This window comes from Arabidopsis thaliana, chromosome 4, assembly GCF_000001735.4.
Source record: "Arabidopsis thaliana chromosome 4, partial sequence".
Lineage (NCBI taxonomy): Eukaryota > Viridiplantae > Streptophyta > Magnoliopsida > Brassicales > Brassicaceae > Arabidopsis > Arabidopsis thaliana.
The window spans coordinates 7,179,096-7,196,331 of record NC_003075.7 but is presented as its reverse complement, the minus strand read 5'-3'; the positions used below and the strand labels follow the sequence as shown (position 1 = coordinate 7,196,331).

At 33.4% G+C, this 17,236-nt stretch overlaps 4 protein-coding genes, 1 long non-coding RNA gene and 1 other non-coding gene across 14 annotated transcripts; 4 read left to right on the top strand and 2 right to left on the bottom strand.

The window, feature by feature from the left end:
• Nucleotides 1-1,115: 1,115 nt before the first annotated feature.
• On the top strand, nucleotides 1,116-3,799 carry AT4G12000 (SNARE associated Golgi protein family). 3 transcript variants are annotated; one of them, NM_001340757.1, is made up of 5 exons: nucleotides 1,116-1,668; nucleotides 1,992-2,228; nucleotides 2,308-2,525; nucleotides 2,619-2,855; nucleotides 3,542-3,799. In NM_001340757.1, exons 1-4 carry the CDS (start codon nucleotides 1,390-1,392, stop codon nucleotides 2,803-2,805), a joined length of 921 nt encoding a protein of 306 aa, NP_001329609.1. In that variant the 5' UTR covers nucleotides 1,116-1,389; the 3' UTR covers nucleotides 2,806-2,855; nucleotides 3,542-3,799. The 3 variants fall into 3 exon arrangements, with proteins under 3 accessions (NP_001329609.1, NP_192937.1, NP_001329610.1); NM_001340758.1 differs by having other exon boundaries at nucleotides 1,118-1,668; nucleotides 2,619-2,849; nucleotides 3,542-3,727; NM_117270.4 differs by having other exon boundaries at nucleotides 2,619-3,799.
• Nucleotides 3,800-6,369: 2,570 nt separating this feature from the next.
• AT4G11990 (Cell cycle regulated microtubule associated protein) lies at nucleotides 6,370-10,320 on the top strand. Its single transcript, NM_117269.4, has 18 exons — nucleotides 6,370-6,841; nucleotides 7,169-7,312; nucleotides 7,439-7,519; nucleotides 7,672-7,804; nucleotides 7,898-7,988; nucleotides 8,127-8,177; nucleotides 8,265-8,356; nucleotides 8,431-8,506; nucleotides 8,586-8,648; nucleotides 8,744-8,830; nucleotides 8,917-8,972; nucleotides 9,046-9,118; nucleotides 9,208-9,273; nucleotides 9,367-9,429; nucleotides 9,528-9,599; nucleotides 9,686-9,730; nucleotides 9,813-9,929; nucleotides 10,019-10,320. Exons 1-17 carry the CDS (start codon nucleotides 6,643-6,645, stop codon nucleotides 9,924-9,926), a joined length of 1,506 nt encoding a protein of 501 aa, NP_192936.2. The 5' UTR covers nucleotides 6,370-6,642; the 3' UTR covers nucleotides 9,927-9,929; nucleotides 10,019-10,320.
• Nucleotides 10,321-10,554: 234 nt separating this feature from the next.
• AT4G11985 lies at nucleotides 10,555-10,628 on the bottom strand. The gene has a single exon. It is a non-coding gene; the product is annotated as a tRNA-Val (tRNA).
• Nucleotides 10,629-10,750: 122 nt separating this feature from the next.
• Nucleotides 10,751-12,682, top strand: NUDX14 (nudix hydrolase homolog 14). The gene is made up of 7 exons (NM_117268.3): nucleotides 10,751-10,992; nucleotides 11,082-11,187; nucleotides 11,313-11,390; nucleotides 11,486-11,578; nucleotides 11,649-11,741; nucleotides 11,980-12,078; nucleotides 12,239-12,682. Exons 1-7 carry the CDS (start codon nucleotides 10,781-10,783, stop codon nucleotides 12,485-12,487), a joined length of 930 nt encoding a protein of 309 aa, NP_567384.1. The 5' UTR covers nucleotides 10,751-10,780; the 3' UTR covers nucleotides 12,488-12,682.
• On the bottom strand, nucleotides 12,655-15,982 carry AT4G11970 (YTH family protein; the record flags this gene model as incomplete). Of its 7 annotated transcripts, NM_001203774.1 has the most annotated exons (10): nucleotides 15,793-15,982; nucleotides 15,019-15,122; nucleotides 14,691-14,926; nucleotides 14,347-14,598; nucleotides 14,129-14,205; nucleotides 13,736-14,057; nucleotides 13,442-13,519; nucleotides 13,326-13,386; nucleotides 13,055-13,107; nucleotides 12,655-12,972 (listed from the first exon to the last, which is right to left on the bottom strand). In NM_001203774.1, the coding sequence occupies exons 2-9, from the start codon at nucleotides 15,107-15,109 to the stop codon at nucleotides 13,067-13,069; spliced, it is 1,158 nt and encodes a 385-aa protein (NP_001190703.1). In that variant the 5' UTR covers nucleotides 15,110-15,122; nucleotides 15,793-15,982. The 7 variants fall into 7 exon arrangements, with proteins under 7 accessions (NP_001190703.1, NP_974537.1, NP_192934.2 ...); NM_202808.3 differs by lacking the exon at nucleotides 13,442-13,519 and having other exon boundaries at nucleotides 15,793-15,955; NM_001340754.1 differs by lacking the exon at nucleotides 13,442-13,519 and having other exon boundaries at nucleotides 12,912-12,972; nucleotides 13,330-13,386.
• On the top strand, nucleotides 13,364-13,684 carry AT4G05935. The gene has a single exon (NR_141938.1). It is a non-coding gene; the product is annotated as an other RNA (long non-coding RNA).
• Nucleotides 15,983-17,236: the final 1,254 nt, after the last annotated feature.

Sequence of the window (17,236 nt, the reverse complement as noted above, 5' to 3'; positions counted from 1 at the left end):
AAAATAAAAGCTCAAAAAGTGGGAAACCCGCGACAAGCTAACCTCCTTATTTGTGGCCACGTGTATGGCCACCATCTCACTTCGTTGATGAATGTCTAGTAATGCCTAGTAAGAAACCAACATATATTATTCAATTTAAAAATATATGTATTTAATATTTTACATTAACTATAATATTTAAATAGTAATTCAGATTAATATTAATATTAATAAAATAAATAAATTCTTATCGAGACAAATTTAACGGAACGAATTTTAAAAATAATATTAATAAAAAAATTAAAATATCATTAATATATTGTTTTAATATAGTTTAAGTTTTAAATTTATTATTTTTTGATACTATCAATATTATACATATAAATCAGTCTGATTTACAAAAATTATATAAAATAAAATATATATAGTAATATAATGTTTTTAGTAACAATTAAATTATAAAATATAAATATCTCAGAAAATGATATAATTTAAAAACTTATATATAATAAATAATTTTTAATTTTAATATTTTTATTAAATATTACATGAGATGAGTTAAGAGATTACAAGACGGTTTATATTGTGGAACGGATTATAGTAGATGAGTTTGAATCAATATTTATAAATTTTTAAAATATCAGTAATATGCTGGTTTAATACGAATTAAATCCTCAAGTTTTAATTATTGTTCTTAAATTCGTGGTATATGTTACTTAATAACAATCGTAAACAAAACAAAAAAAATATTATATAAAGATAAATAATTTAAAATTTTATATTTTATATATATATATATATATTAGAAAAAAAAATTATCATGCGGTATATTACGGATTTAAAATCTGGTTTTATAATATACACCTCCCAATCAAAACAAATTTTACAACTACACCAAAATATTTGTCCCTAATTATTTTGAGACCTTAAAATCTTACAATGTAAAATTTGGTAGGGGCCTTAAATTATTATTTTTTTTCTTTCTAACAATATCCACACGCTTTTATGCCGACATGGTCCAGGTGTTTTCAAACTACATATTTTATTATTTTTCGTCAACCGTGAAATAACTATTTTATATTTCCTAGAATTTTTGGTAAACTGAATAAAAAATATAAAAAAATGCAAGTAACGACGGAAGAAATCATAAAGTAATAAGAAAATAATTTAAAAGAATGGGTACATGCGTCAAGCCATGACATTAACAAACAAACCGAAAAAAGAAAAAAACTCATCTTTCTCCAAAATCACACAAATCTTCTTTATTTGTTATTCTCAATCCTTCCTTCATCCCCAGGTTTCTTTCGATTCGTTGAGTCATTCAATTTTTCCATCACTGGGTTTTTCTCTCTGAATCCGATCGGAGAATCCAGTCGATTACTAATCTAGCGCTCTCTTTTTTTCTACTCGATGACTTATCACGAAGAAGACGATACAGTTTCTGAATTTCGAGTTAGAGTTGAAGAAGATGGAGTTGATAAATTAGGTCATTATGTTAAACTTACTGAAGATTTCGAAGTACATCGACAAGAAACAGAACAAGAATCTTCATCATCACCGTCTTCTTCTTCTTCATGTGGACAGAAACGATCTGTTTGGTTTTGGATCAAGCTTGGTCTTTTCTTCACTTTTCTAACTGCTTTGGGTCTCGCTGGTTACAAATGGCTATACCCTTTAATCATGGATAAGGTTTTCAATTTCCTCCAATGATTTCTTGTTGAATTGATCTTCTTCTGAAAGTCTTCTTCTTTATCTATTGGGTTTGATTATAGTTTCAACTACTGAATTAGATCCTTAGTGTATAAAAGAGGTTCCTTTATGATTTTGGTTCATGTGAATTGAAACTATGTATCCCTACGATTAGCTCAGTATCCAATAACCAAAGTGAGGTTTCGTTGTTGATGTTCTGTGTCTAAAATCGGTAGATTTTCGATGCTGGTGACAAATTCAGTCAGTGACATATTTGGCTCTGTTGCTGATTATGGGATTATCCATTTAACTTTTGTTTGCAGGAGCTAATCCCACTCATAAAATGGGAGATGGAGACATTTACACACCCTGTGTGCGGTATTCTTGTGTTTGCATCAGTCTCTTTATTCCCTGTGATACTTATTCCAACTACGCCGTCAATGTGGGTGGCTGGGATTACATTTGGTTATTTCTATGGCCTTCTCCTTACTCTTCCAGCTGTAGCTATTGGTGTTTCACTTCCTTACTTCATCAGCTATCTCTTCCTCAACAAAATTCAAGTATGTGTCTCGCTTAAGAACCAGTTATATTCTTAGTAACGACTACTTTGTATGTTGCTGAAATTGATGAATGTTGCAGGGTTGGTTAGAAAGATATCCAGATCAAGCTGCAATGTTGAGAGCTGCTGGTGGAGGCAGTTGGTTTCATCAGTTTCGTGCAGTTACCTTAATCCGGATTTCTCCATTTCCTTTTGCTGTATATAATTACTGCGCTGTTGCAACTCGTGTGAAGTTCGGTCCTTACATGGCTGGTTCTCTCGTAGGCATGGCGCCGGAGATTTTTGTCGCAATTTATACGTAAGTGTGGAAATGACTTACAATTTTCTTGGTAATGAATGAATGATTGATTTAGCATCCTGATAGTATTTTTGTTTGTTTTGGTGTTTGCAGAGGGATTCTTATAAGGACATTGGCAGATGCATCCACTGCGGAACAAAAGGGTCTCTCGATTCTTCAAATTGTTCTCAACATTTTTGGTTTTGTAGCAACTGTTGTGACAACTGTTCTCATCACTAAGTATGCGAAAAGACAGCTTGAAGTTATGAAGAAGGAGAAGGAAGCTTTGTTGTTACAGTAATGGAGACAACAACCTCAGAAGTTATGTCTCTGCTTATTCCCAAAGTACAGGTTTTCGTCCATGATGTGAAAGAACTCTTGATTTTTGGTCTCTGTTTTGGTTTGTTTATAGCCGAGAAATGAAAGGGTATAAAAGAAATTATAATGACTATATAAACACTAACTAAACTCTCTAACACGATTTAATCTTATTTGCGTTTTCTCAATCTTTTGTTTTTTGATGTTTGAAAAGAATGGATCAATTGAAAACTTAAGATCATTACTCCTCCTTCGTTTTCTCGTTTATATTCTCTAGTAAGTATGAACTAACTATGAAGATTGGAAATTGTCTAATTGGTAAATAGTGCAAGTGTTGTGTCAGATATTCGTAGGTGACTAGTGAAAACTTGCACTTCGAATATTATGGGCTGCATTGAGAAAAAGCCCAATATAGCTTAGATGGCCATTTAATTGTTTCTATCAAAATCAAATGCGTCTCTTTTTCGAACTATAATGGTCAAGAGTTATTTGTAGCCTACGAGTACGACATTGCTATGCGTTCGACATATTAAATGGTGGAATTGAAGAAGAAACCTTAGCTATGATTCATCACAATATGTATGATCTATATTTTTTCAATTTGAAATAATGGAGTTATTCTAGACCAAATCGAATCTTTTGTTAAATGGATTTCTACTAAAATTAATCAAAGACTGTTTTAATTACCATTTTTTTTTTTTTGCGGTTTGTGAAACCAGTGTGAATCTGCCCAAGTGAAGAGTGCGAGAGATAAGAGGAGAAGAACTATATGGAGAGTTCTTGGGGATTTGAAGCTGCGGTTTTTCTAGTATCGGATTTGGACATCTATATTCTGCTTGAAAATTCACACTAGAAAATGAAGTGCTTCTGCGAGTCATTTGTCTCTTGCATAAGATACAAAGTGGAATTGAAATAACTTTATGTGAAATATATATAATTCTAAAATATGAAGCTAAATATAAACCAATTTTCTACATAAGCTTTTTCAAATTTTAAAGATATACTTACAAGAATCGATCAATAATTGATTCAGTTTTTTTATTTTTTTTTATTTTTATACTGGTGCATTTGAAGCTCTCCTAAGTCCTATAACACAACAAATATGTTCAACTACTCTCATCCCGAAATAAATGTTGTCTTAATTCCCTTCAAAAATGCTTTTGGTCCAAAACCCAATATCCTTTGAAACACTTTTGTCTAAAAGTATATGTAAAGCCATTTACATTTTGTCCTACCTATGAACCACAAAATTAAATATTTGTCTTATTCTCTAAATATTTCTTTTAGATTAAAGTATGTGTATTCAATCAGCAGTAAAAAAGTTACATGTCAAGACTTAATGTAGTTTGCATTTTCTGAATATTCTGGTTTGAATTAAACTATATATGCTTCTGACTCGGTACCACTTTCAACAGTCTATCTATGTGTCTTTTTCATGCGAATAAAATCCATTGCTCATTAATGGTAATTTGTCATCTGGTGAAACACATGCTTTTCTATAGGAAAATGACTTTCAAATTCAGTTACACATTCAAGAGATTTTAAATGTTACACATTACATTCAATGTCTTAAAAGTTTTAGGCTTTAATTAGGATATTTGGGTGGACACCAAATAACAAAATATTTCGTTAAATTTTAAATAACAGTGTAAACCATACACCGTAAAAAAAGATCTCACATTAGAAAGTTAAAAAAATGAAAAATGATTTGAGTAGTATATAAGTAACTTACCAATCAACTCATTGTCAATTAATTTGTAGTTGAAATCCTATAAAACTTAAAATAATATTAGAGCCCGAACACAATTACCCTATTAATCTGGTCATGAAAATGGTTCGATTATCACCACTAATTAATGGTTAAAAAAAAAGGTTCAATTCTGTCCGCATATTTAGAAAGAGCATTATCTTCTGATGGATTCTATCAAAATACAGTAGAAACTCTATAAATTAATACTCGATAAATTAATAAACACGATAAATTAATAAATTTTGTCGGTTTCAAGTCGGGCCAATGTAAAAATTAACAAATTGATAAGATAATAAGATAATAATTTTTTAAAAATCCTTATGTAAAATTATAGTCCCAATAATATTATAAATTAATAATCATAGATCTTAAGTATATATTTTAAGACTCATTTTTATATGAAATTTTTGTTCAAGTTACAATTACAATTTTTTTAAAAATACAACTAGTATGATATCTGTTTTACTCACATAACTATTTGCATATTTGATCGGTCATAATTGATTTTGTAAAATCTTTTATTTGAGAAATCATTGCTAAGATTTGTGTAAAGAGAAATTGGATTAAGCTTCATGTTTACGTTCACGTTAATGTCATAGACATACAGACACAATATCTTGCCGAAAAATAAATTAAAAAAATAAAAATAAAATAAAAATCTAACATAAGTATATATGCAAACAACAAAACATATAGAAAATTAAATTAATAATATTTTTAAAAGAATATAGTATTGTATTTACGTAAATATATCTATAAATTAATATCACTATAAATTAATAAAATTGCATGGTCCCAACATTATTAATTTATAGAGTTTCTACTGTAAGTAGCTAAAAGAACCGGATAAATTCACTCATTGTCAATTAGTTTTGATTTAGAAGAGCATGAAACTTTAATATAGACATAACTCATTTTAGTTATAGTAGATAAAATAAATTAAAACGCGCATTTGGCCGGTTTGGATAACTTTAAACAATTTCGACTTGTTTTTTTATAACATGTTTTATTTATCTATGAATATTCGAATTATTGAATGAACTTTCATCTCCAACATATCCTCATTCGAATATCATTGATTATTCGAATATGTCACTTGTACTTATATGAGGAAAATTGATGTTCATTTCATAGGGTATGACTGATTAGTATAGATATATAAAAAGAAATGCAAAGTAAAATAAATATTTTCAATTATTCTACTTTTAATTTGTTGTCCAAATAAAACAATTAAAGAAAAATCTCAATTCATCTACTTTTAGTAGAAACAAGTGACAATATTCACCCCACAAATACATGAAAGAATTTTGTTTCCTCTAACTTTCATTTTCATTTTTTTCCTGTTTTCTTTTCATTTCTTTCCTTTCATTTTCTTCTAATTACTCCCAATCACATGCATAGTTTTCTTATCCACATGTAAATAAACTTATCCAACAAGATTTAGAAAAATACCAAATTAAAAAGGTTCTAAATCAAATAGTCAAAGACTAGATTTATTACCATAGTACAAAATTAGAATAATTTGTAAAATAGAGATTTCTTAGCAAAAATAGATAAAGCCAGGTCAAAACGTGACAAACGAATGCAACTGTTGGTGGCAGAATCGAAAATAATCCACAATTCCCTCGATTCCCCGCCGAAAATTTCAGTCTCATCGAAAGCACAAAATACCCCTTACGTCACTTCCTGCGAAAGTTACGGAAAAACCCCTACACTCTGTCTCAGACAGGGGTATTATTGTACCCCTCTCAACAGTCCAATCAAATTCAAATTCATTTGTTGACATAATAATCCACGTCAGGAACTGCACGCTTCTTACGGTGTCGTTTTGTGGTTCTGTATAAGGAAAAAATAAATAAATTTGCCGTTTTGTCGCTCTGGAGAAAAAAAACAGTGACGTTTATTTCCTTCTCTGCAATTCTTCTTCTCCTTCTGTTCACTCATCAAATCCAATGATGTTAAAATCACACATAAATTAGGGTTTCTTGTTGGTGAGTGACGTTAAAAACCCACCAGTGAATTCTCTCTGTTTCTGTGTTACTGTGTACAGTGGAGATTTTAAAGAGAGATATGGAGATGGAGACGGACACAGAGACAGAGTCCGATGAAGATATGGAGATGGAGACAATGGTGTTTGAAGTGACTGAAATTGATTTGGAGTATGAGTTTGATGCTTCTCGTTGGTTTGATTTCACTCGAGAGGAGTTGCCGTTGGAGTCTCGTGCTGCTGAACTTTGGTTCGAGACCGCTCAGTCTTATCCACCGTCTCGTGAGTATCTTCGCTTCAGGGTTTTGATTGTTTTTTTGTGATTAGTCTCGGTTTCTTGAAGTGTGCGCTAAATTTTGGTTTTTGGTTACGTCATCTTACGTAATGCGGTAATAACGATGGGTGAAACTTTAGACTCGATATTTTTTAAGATGCTTTAATTGAAAGATAATCCTCGAAGTAATCGTCATTTGTGTTTTATGAATCTGTTATTTTGATGATTAGATTTGATTTTGTTTCACTGAATTGAGAATTTCATTACAAATGCAGAGGACTAATGTCTTGTTAGAACTAAAGAGTGTTTATGTCTAATTTATTGTGTTTTGTCAGCTTTTGCAATGAAACTGTTAATGATAGAAGAGGTTTATGATGAAAAGACCGAGTCTTTGTCAAAATCAGAAGATGGGGAAGTCACAGTAGAAGTTCAGGAGAGTGACAGAGAAATCCCTCAGCAACCAGATGTGAATGAAACAGGTGAATTTAGGATGTTTTGGATTATGTTTCTGTATCACTAAACTAGCATTGTTTAGGTTTTGGATAACAAACTTGAAGAGTTTACTAGTTATGGTTGATGTAAAATGGAATCTTGTTTTGTTTCAGGAAATGGAATGAAGTCTGGGGTGTTTAGATTCATTCAAGGTGGTACTTTGAGCAAAGTTCCAAACGATTCCTTACATAAAGGTGAACACTTTTGCTAACATGACTGAAGAGAACACACATGTGGTTCAACTATAATTTTTTATGGTTATGAATTATTGATCAAACTCATTTCCTCCTACTTAGATACATTAATGCTGGTGGTTTTGATTGTTAGTTTTGCTACATGTTCACAGGACCAACATTTAGCAATCGGATTCATAGTGATAAGCTCAAGTACCGACCAAAGTCAAGCATCAGGCCTATAACGAGAAGCTCAACATTGATGAAACCTACTGCTAGCGTTTTAGCAAAACAAGATAATGCCAGGTGATTAGGAGAAGATATAATTCTTGGTATATATGTCTTTTGTCAACTTAATTCAATGAACTTAATACTTGGTTTGTTTTGTTGATCTCCTAGACTGCATATGCAAGTGGATGAAATTAAGTGTCTTTCATCTGAAATCCAATCTGCTAAAAGACAGAAGCTCGATGGTGGTCTACTTCGTAAGGTGGAGTTTCTAATAGCCACGAGTTTCGTTGTATCAAATTCCTTTTAAGAATTACATGATTAAAGCATTTGAATAGTGGTAGTAATAGATTTTGCGCTTATTTCTCTAATCGTAGACCTTCAAATACTTTTGTTTCAGGTTGCTGAAGCGGCTCAAGAAACAAATTTGGTCCATAAGGCACTCAAGAAGGTTTCTATCTGTTTCTTTAGTTCTCCTTCAACCTCCTTCAACCTTCTTGTTGTTAATCATTCAATTGGTTGTTATATGGTTTTGCAGGATCTTGATAAAAACTCACTACATACCAGGATGAAGATTACTATCCCACAGGAGCCTGATTTTGCAACTTCACATAGAGCAAATAGGATACGGTTAGGACCTAGACATTGAATGATAGTAAATTGTTATGGTAAAAATCACACATCTTACCAAATGATTATTTCAGGCACAAGAACGATGCTAAGTTGGAGCAGGACTCAACATCAGTATATAGATTCAAAGCACGACCCTTGAACCGAAAAGTTAGTATCTGCTAAATACTTAACATGGAAGCCATTTCTTTATTGTCCTCCACCTCAAACATGTGTGTGTTTTCTGTAGATCTTCGAGGCTCCATCATTGCCCATTCGAAAAAACAGCACTCCTAAACTACCTGAATTTCAAGTAAGCATTAGAAACTAAGTAGGACTGGTCTTACTCTATATTTTACAGGCTTAATAATTAATACTTTAGATTATATATTTTTGTGGTTATATCAGGAATTTCGTTTAAAGACCTCAGAAAGAGCTATGCAACATTCATCAGCAGTATCAACTTCGTCATATCAGGGAAATAATAATCATAAGGTTATACACCAACTGAACTTACTTGAAATCATCTCATGTTTACAAGATTACTTAATATCAAATGTATGGATTTTTCTTTTTGACAGGAGGCAGATAAGCCTAATAGGACATTTCCTGACGGTGTTAACAGGGAACCAAGAAGGTATGATCTTGCTTACTTACACAAACTTTTATATGATAGAACTGTGATTATTCTGCGACTTAAATGCTAACAGACAAAGAGCTATCGATATACCTAAGGATGATGTTAGAAAAGACCTCTTCAAAGCTCGGCCTCTTAACAAGAAGGTATAATGTTTACTTTCTCATGTTGCATATGCTTACCTAATTTTTTCACTAATAGATACACTCATAGAGGGTTCATTTCTATTAAACAGATACTTTCAAGTGGACGAGAGATTGGCATGTTCACAAAAAGCAAGCGAGAAACTACAGCTCCCTTGGTATGTCAGTCTATGAATTATTTCTTTACTGTATATATGTCTCTGTAGATGTTTCCTACAATAGACTCAAACTGTTCTTACACTCAAACACAGGGGTTTAGTTTTCACTCGGAAAGGACGGCTCAACCAGATTTGCCAACAGACCTTTTCAGTAAGGTTCGATTTGCGGTTCCCTAACATTCTATTTTCCTCAATGGTTTTAACTTGTGATTGTTTCTCTTTGTACCCTAGTTATCTGATGAACCCTTTTACAGCTCTCTTTATCATCCGAACTCCGGCCAAACAATGGTTCTCGCTTAAGATTTCCTCAGCCTGAACAAGTAAAGGTGAAACTTGTGATTTCATTTCATTTGACTATATATGTACCAGCTTTAGAATCTTATCGAGTTTTAAAATCGTTTCTTGGCATAAGGGCTCAAAGGAAAATAGATTGAACTCCTTTCAAGCAGGGAATGAAGTAAGTTATTGATTCAAGCTTGCTTCTAATACAACACAGTCACAGTTTCTTTTATCATTGATTAATAGTAAATACATTGCAGAGAACAAGCAAGTTTATGGGAAACCCAATGGTACAACCCAGTGTAGTTCCTGAAACTAGCCGGCAATGGACTTCTCGGAGTGGTAAGCTCGAAGCAACGGTGCAACTAAATTAACAGGTAATATACAAAAGAACACTACTATTTTCCTTCCTATATCAGTGCTTCTTTTATAGCTTTGGGGATCATTTTTGTTTTCGATTTCGCAGGAGCTTAGGTGTTCTAGCTGATCGTAGAAAAGAAAATCCGTAGTTATATGAGTCATCTCCATTTTTGTACATTAAGACTTGGTTCTCTTAGGTGACAACTATTCAAAAAGAAGGTTAACATTATGAAGAACTAAAAATATCTAGTCTCTCAAGGAGTGTGGTGTGACATTGTGGTCGATCGGTTACTTTTACCAAAGGAAAATGTATATTGTGGATACTCATTTCTTGACATGAATGATATACAAAAAATTTCTTGATATGAATGATATACAAAACAAACATCTCATGGGTTTTTGACTTATCATGTAAATGTTTGGCTCTGTGATTTATGCAATGAATGAATAAACGGAGGATATAAGAATAAAATTGACATGCCCGTGATTGATTAAAGCATGGACGATTACTCATTTATAAAATTGGCTTCATGTTGGAGAATGCTATAAAAGAGACCCCTTACTCAGTTAACACCACCTTGTAACCGAACCATATCTAAAACAAAAAAACTATGCCCCTGACAAAACAAAAACATATGTTATTGGCTTCGCCCGGGTTCGAACCGGAGACCTTCAGTGTGTTAGACTGACGTGATAACCAACTACACCACGAAACCTTTTTGCTTGTAACATTTGTTAAGTTTTTTTTATCCTTAGCGAAAACAAAAATCTATTAAAGGTTTACACGTGTGATTCAACACGTGTTGAATTTCTCATCTTCTCCGAGGAGTGCGAGTGAGTGATTTGCTTGCTTTCACGTTTTTCATTGATGGCTGGCTTTACTCTTCTTCCCTCGCGGTTACTCGCGTTTCCTTCACGCGCTTTACCTCGTCGCCTTCATCACCACCATGCAAAGCTGATTCTTCGCTGCAAAATGTCTTCTTCTTCTTCCTCTCTTACTCAATCCATCACTCTCCCGAGCCAACCCAACGAGCCTGTCCTTGTCTCTGCAACCGCTGGAATCTCTTCTTCCGATTTCAGGCGAGTTCTCGATATCCGTGGATTTCCCTTGTGGAGAAGAATTTCGAAAATAATGAGTAGTCGAATTCATTTGTGTATGTGTGTTGTAGGGATGCGATTGATTCATCTCTGTTTAGGAATTGGCTAAGGAATTTGGAATCAGAGAGTGGAATTTTAGCTGATGGTTCAATGACATTAAAGCAAGTTCTTATCCAGGTATATATATATAAAAGCACATTGAGATACTCTTGATCCTAATGAATTATCTGATGATGATTATGATCAGTGATCAGAACATATATAGAATCTTGGAGCTTTCTTGATTAGTTTATGATTTTTAGGGAGTTGATATGTTTGGCAAAAGAATTGGATTTCTCAAATTCAAAGCGGATATTTTCGACAAGGAAACTGGTCAAAAGGTATCTAATCATCTTCAAAATTAGAATCATCTCGCTCGTTGTGGTCATTGTATATGTTAGTTTTGCTTGCCATATGTAAGCTAAAACGTCATTAGGTTCCAGGTATTGTATTTGCACGAGGACCAGCTGTAGCTGTGCTTATTCTCTTGGAGTCAGATGGTGAGACTTATGCGGTTCTCACTGAACAGGTATCTCTATTTATGTTCGTGTTGTTCTATTTTTTAACAAAGATCAACATTATACGGGTTGTTTTGGAAGGTTCGGGTTCCTACTGGGAAGATTGTTCTGGAATTACCTGCTGGAATGTTGGATGATGATAAAGGTGACTTTGTTGGTACTGCAGTTCGCGAGGTACTTGACAACTTTGTGAAAGAATTTGAATGTTTAAGATGAACATAGTATAGAAGTTGTTGAGTTTAAATACTGTGACTGCAAATGAAATGGCCTGCAATATGCTTTGGATTTTTTGTTGTTTCAAAGGAACCTGGAATTGTAGAGAAGTCGAAGTATAACTCAAAAGGAGTTTGACAAACTTTCTCGATTTGTGTTTTGCGCCAGTTACATGACTTTTGCTTCGTGGATATATCAGGTCGAAGAGGAGATTGGTATAAAACTGAAAAAAGAAGATATGGTTGATCTCACTGCTTTTCTTGACCCATCTACTGGTTACCGGATCTTCCCTTCTCCTGTAAGTCCATTTTTTCCTTGATCCGTATACTGCTTTTGGTATACAACTCTCATATTATTCTCTGTAATAGGCTGCAGAAACTCAATAACTTTCTTTGTCGCCTGGTCTTAGAACGTGTTTGGAATCTGATGTATTGTTTCTCTTGATATCTCTGGTTCAGGGAGGCTGTGATGAAGAGATGAGCGTGTTTCTTTACAGAGGACAAGTCGAAAAGGAAACAATTAGACAGTTGCAAGGCAAAGAGACAGGACTCCGTGAACACGGTGAGTTCATCAAAGTCCGACTCATCCCATATAGAGAGCTCTGGCGCAAAACAGCTGACGCTAAGGTTCTTATGAGCATTGGTCTCTATGAAATGGCTCAGCGAGAGGGTCTTGTGTCCAGCCAGAGACTGAAACCCAACTCTTGATCTCCTACAATTCTCTGAAATATACAATAACTGGATTCAGTCAACCAGATGAGATAGATTGAGATTAGACGTTCTTATGTTGTAAAAGGAGTTTTTAGATAAATGTTATCGCTTTATAACTTGGTACCATGACAACTTGGGAACTTATCTTTAGAACAAAAGATTTTGCAAACCCAATTTAGGGTTTAGGTTTCCAAAAGTTTACATGTTGCCATATTTGAAGTTGAAACTGTACAAGTTTGGGCAATCAAAAGAAGAAACTTTTAGTTACAGTCTTCTGGTTTCTATAAACCACCAGGGCAAAATGAACATCTTACAATATCACAACAACTTCTCCATCACCGTACAATCGAAATGGCACTACATATTCTTGTGCATTTCAATGTGATTTTCGGGCTAGAGTTGTGAGTCTTGTAGTTGAATCCTAGGATGAATGTCGTCCTCTCTTTCTTGATGATGGCTGATCTTTTGAAGAACCATTGCTTCTGATAAAATGGCAGAGGTAGCGAAATTAGGAAAATGGAAAATGAAGCTTTCTTTGGCTCATGAGCAGGTTTGTAATCTTACACATCATCAGTTCTACTTGATGGCTCTTGTATTGATCGTGATTGTGGAATCACCTGCAGAGAGAGAGAGAGAGAGAGTTTACCGCGTAAGAATCAACCGATGATGATCCTTATGAAGTTATGAGTATCTTCAGGATAATATGATAAAACATGAATCAAGAAAGCCTATAAGTGTTCAAAGTAAGTAAACTTAAAAGTAATATCAGGTCAAGCCACAAAATTAATCCGAAAAAACGCAAGAAATAATGTAAACAGTGATGGATAAAACATACTGACAGGAAGACCAAGCTGCTTCATGCATTTGCCATGGGTTTCAACGTACTCTTCATAAGACTGCAAAAAACAACAAAAAAACACAATCACAAGACTTTGTCAAACATACAACAACAACATAACCTGATCTCATGATGCTTCTCAAGAAACAGAAAGAAGTCCCTGTAACATCAATGCAAAACTCAGCCAGACACTGAGATATGTAAGTGTTATGGATCAGAAAGAGCACACTGAAATAGCTCAGAGTTTGAAAAATACTACAAATGTTTTCACCAAGTTTCCAGTAGTGTGTCATGACTATTCTTGATTCAACTAAACAACATGACTTACAAAAAATATCTAATTCGAGAACAAGAGGTCGTAATGGGATGAAATTCTCAGCATAAGTTACAAGCAGATATGCCACTACCATTTCAAGAAAATCATCATCGGTTAGAGAATTCGCGAGAGGGCTTTCCAAAGGCAAACACCATGAGTTGAATCGTAAAGACTTGTCTTGCTCCGTGCGAGAGTTAGATGCACCTGGTGATGTATGCAGATATTCGGGGGAAACTCCATATCCTCTCTGCTGTGCAAGATGAAATCTGCTGAGGTCATCCTGGTTTGGGTAGACCGTAGGAGGGTAAGACATTGGTGTATGGCCCCAAAGATTGTTATTATACTCATCGTCTCCTGAAGAAGATGGAGGTTCTGCGCGGGACCTTTTTGTTGAATAATCATCCCTAGAAGAGCTGTGAGAGAATAGAATCAAGAACAAGCAGATCTAAGAACCCAAAACCCCACTTAGACTTCAAGGAGATACCTATTCAGCAACCCGTCATCGCAGCTATTTGCATCAAGGAGTTCACAAAGTGCTTCACCGATATCTTCAGGTAATTCCTAGAGCATGCACACATTAAAAGAACTTCAAATCGAGTCATTTTCATAAACCTTAAGCTATCCTAGCCTAAGCCATTATATGGATTTAAGACAACAAACGCAAAAATTCTAGGAAATGAAACAAATAGAAGAAACAAATACCTGGCAATCTCGGCTAATCTTGACAGGCTTGTAATCATTCAAAGGATTCTTGAGATGAAGTGTTTTCTGAAAAGGCAATTCACTCAACCGCAACCATTTTACTTTAAAACTACGTCCCCAGGGATTGTTTTTACCACCTCCCTGACTCCATATCTGGTCTCGCCTCCAACCCACAGGAGACAACATCTCTGCATACCCTTGGAAGAATCCGCTCATGTTCACGCTGAAGATTAAAATCACTCGACCAGATTTCTACACAAAGACTATAACCTCAGTATACCAGAGAGGCTGACAGTAGATATAAGATTATAGAGCGGTGCAAACTAAAAAGGAGAGATTCTTACATGAAAAGCGCCTTCCAATATTGGCTCATTCATTACTTGAGTAGCCCAAATCCCTTTCTCAACTGAAACTTGAATATTATCATAATTCAGACTTTTGATGATGAAATATCTCGTTCGATACCCTGGTTTACTATTCTTATTCGCCTTTGCACTTTCAAGTTGATCAGGAAAGTTACGTCGATCAACATCCACCTTTGACAGTTTATGGTCTTCCTTGCTTCTGTAACTTGTACTCTCTGACAAAATTACAACAAGAGACAGACAAAATAAAACGCAAATCTCCATGTAAAAAAAAAAAGTGAATAACAAAACATGCTTCAAAGTTTACCTGGATCATCAGAGTTTCCTAAATCTTGTTTCCAATCAGTCAAAGACGAATCGACAACAGAAGCATTTTCCTTAGCAGTATCAGAAGACATGCCTCTTTAAAACCTATATTAACACACAAGAACAACAACACTCAATTAAAACGATAAAACTTGACAGCAAAAGGAGAAAAATGAATATCAATCAAAAGCAATAAAATATCAATCACCACCACAAACAGAAGTCACACTAAGCCATTTAAAAAACAAGAATAAAACATGTATTGACTCAAATCAGAGTGCAACTATAAACATAACCAGAAAAAATCTCACTTTACATGTTCAAATTATCTACACTCCAATGATAAACTAGTGTAGTTAGTAAGCATTTTACCAAATCAATTAGCATACTAACAAGAAGTAGTTAGTGATCATTACTCATTAGTCTACTACAATGATAAACTAGTATCCATGAAACTAACTTCGAAAGTTCAACACTAACCAGAGAGATACTATTTATAATCGAAATGACATAAAGTAATTTTCTTCACCTAATCAAAACAATTCAGTAGAAAACCTAACTCTTTCTCTATTTCTTCTTCCCCATAACCAAACAGAATGTCATAAAGCATAACAATTCAAAAGAACTAGTATCAAATTAAATTCTGAAACCCATTTCTTCCTCTATTGACTGTGCCCCATAACCAAACAGAACCCATTGAACAGCCAACAAATTACAGTGTGAGAATATGAACAACATAGAACAGTACAGTTACCAGTAGAAGAAAAAAACGAACCTTGGATTATCAAAAGCTTTTGGGATAACGAATGAGAAAGAACACAAGTGAAGAAGAAAATTCTATTTAAAAATCCAAGAAAGCCCTAATCTTTCTCTGTTCGCTTCTTCTCTGTGTTTTGTATTCTTATTTTGTTTCTTCTTCTTCTTCTTCGTCTCTCTCTCTCTCTGGACTTGGGCTCTGACAATGGTAGGGTTACGTGTAGGTGAGGAAAGATGAAAATTGAACGGACAAGATGCGATTAGTGATATAATCTAACGGTACAGGATTTGGCTGTTAAAGGGTTAAGTGAACCGCTGGTGGTGTATTGTTAAGTAAAGATAAATGGGCTACCTTCAAATTTCTTTTGACGTCGAGGCCTACTTCATTATTAGGCCCACTCACATACGATCAATTACCAAATACCTAATATGACTTTATTTAAAAACTAGTTGAGAAGTTAAATTTGTACTAAACAAAATATATACTTTGGGTGCCTAAAAACTTAAAATCTTTGAAAATTTAAGCTATCCAATCAAAATAGTACATATTGAAGGGGTTGTATAATACTCAGTCCACAATTCATTTGGTTTTATTATATTATAGAAACAAAAATAATAATTAACCAAGATAGGAGAAAAAAAACTTTGAAAATAAAATAGAAAAGCAAAGAGTTCAAAGTAAACTCTAACCAAATTAAAAGATAAAAAAAGATATAAAAGCATTTTATATTTGGTTAGTTCACCAAATAAAATCTCAAATTCATCGAGTACATCCAAGATTTGGGGAGATTTATGTTGATTAGTCCATTTAAAGTAAAAAAAAAATGTTAGTCTATTCTGACAAACTATTAATGTTAGTAGATGAATAATCATGCTATGCATGAGTTGTTGTTTTGAAAATTGTTAAAAATATGTTGTATGTTCTTTGTTGCTAGTTTGTGTAGTTACATAAATATTTAGATTCATCTTATATAGTTACAATTTTTATGCTTTGATTCATCTTTTGACGTAAAATATCAAGTATATATTTTTCATGTGTAATATAATTATCTATATACATAAGATCTTAATCTTTTTTTTGCTATCATAAATACATAGAATAACAATATAAGATATATTGATATAATAGTTGTAATTATAATTGAGTTATACATTAGCATGATTTTGTATTTTTCAATTTTTTTGAAGAAATAAGTTAATAGTATTGATGGAAGATTTAATGATGTGGAGGACTTTTGATTTTCTTAACTTAATTTTGCTAAAATTTTTATTGAATAATATAAAAACACATGTAATTTTCTTGTATGATAATGTGACATTCATATGGAGAGAGTTAACCAACTTTCATATATATATTTTTTTCGATTCAAAGTAATTCTATGACATAAATTTTGTGAATTATTTGTGCATTATAAACTTAAAAATTTATTTGGTTATTTACATGGGACACCCGTGTATCGAAA

Coding starts and splice junctions, on each gene's coding strand:
- NUDX14 (NM_117268.3), top strand. CDS start 10,781: ATGGCTGGCTTTACTCTTCTTCCCTCGCGGTTACTCGCGTTTCCTTCA. Junction 10,993..11,081: donor ATCTCTTCTTCCGATTTCAG/GCGAGTTCTCGA, acceptor TGTGTGTTGTAG/GGATGCGATTGATTCATCTC. Junction 11,579..11,648: donor ATGCGGTTCTCACTGAACAG/GTATCTCTATTT, acceptor TTGTTTTGGAAG/GTTCGGGTTCCTACTGGGAA.
- AT4G12000 (NM_001340757.1), top strand. CDS start 1,390: ATGACTTATCACGAAGAAGACGATACAGTTTCTGAATTTCGAGTTAGA. Junction 1,669..1,991: donor ACCCTTTAATCATGGATAAG/GTTTTCAATTTC, acceptor TTTTGTTTGCAG/GAGCTAATCCCACTCATAAA. Junction 2,229..2,307: donor TCTTCCTCAACAAAATTCAA/GTATGTGTCTCG, acceptor TGAATGTTGCAG/GGTTGGTTAGAAAGATATCC.
- AT4G11990 (NM_117269.4), top strand. CDS start 6,643: ATGGAGATGGAGACGGACACAGAGACAGAGTCCGATGAAGATATGGAG. Junction 8,357..8,430: donor CATAGAGCAAATAGGATACG/GTTAGGACCTAG, acceptor TGATTATTTCAG/GCACAAGAACGATGCTAAGT. Junction 8,507..8,585: donor CACGACCCTTGAACCGAAAA/GTTAGTATCTGC, acceptor TGTTTTCTGTAG/ATCTTCGAGGCTCCATCATT.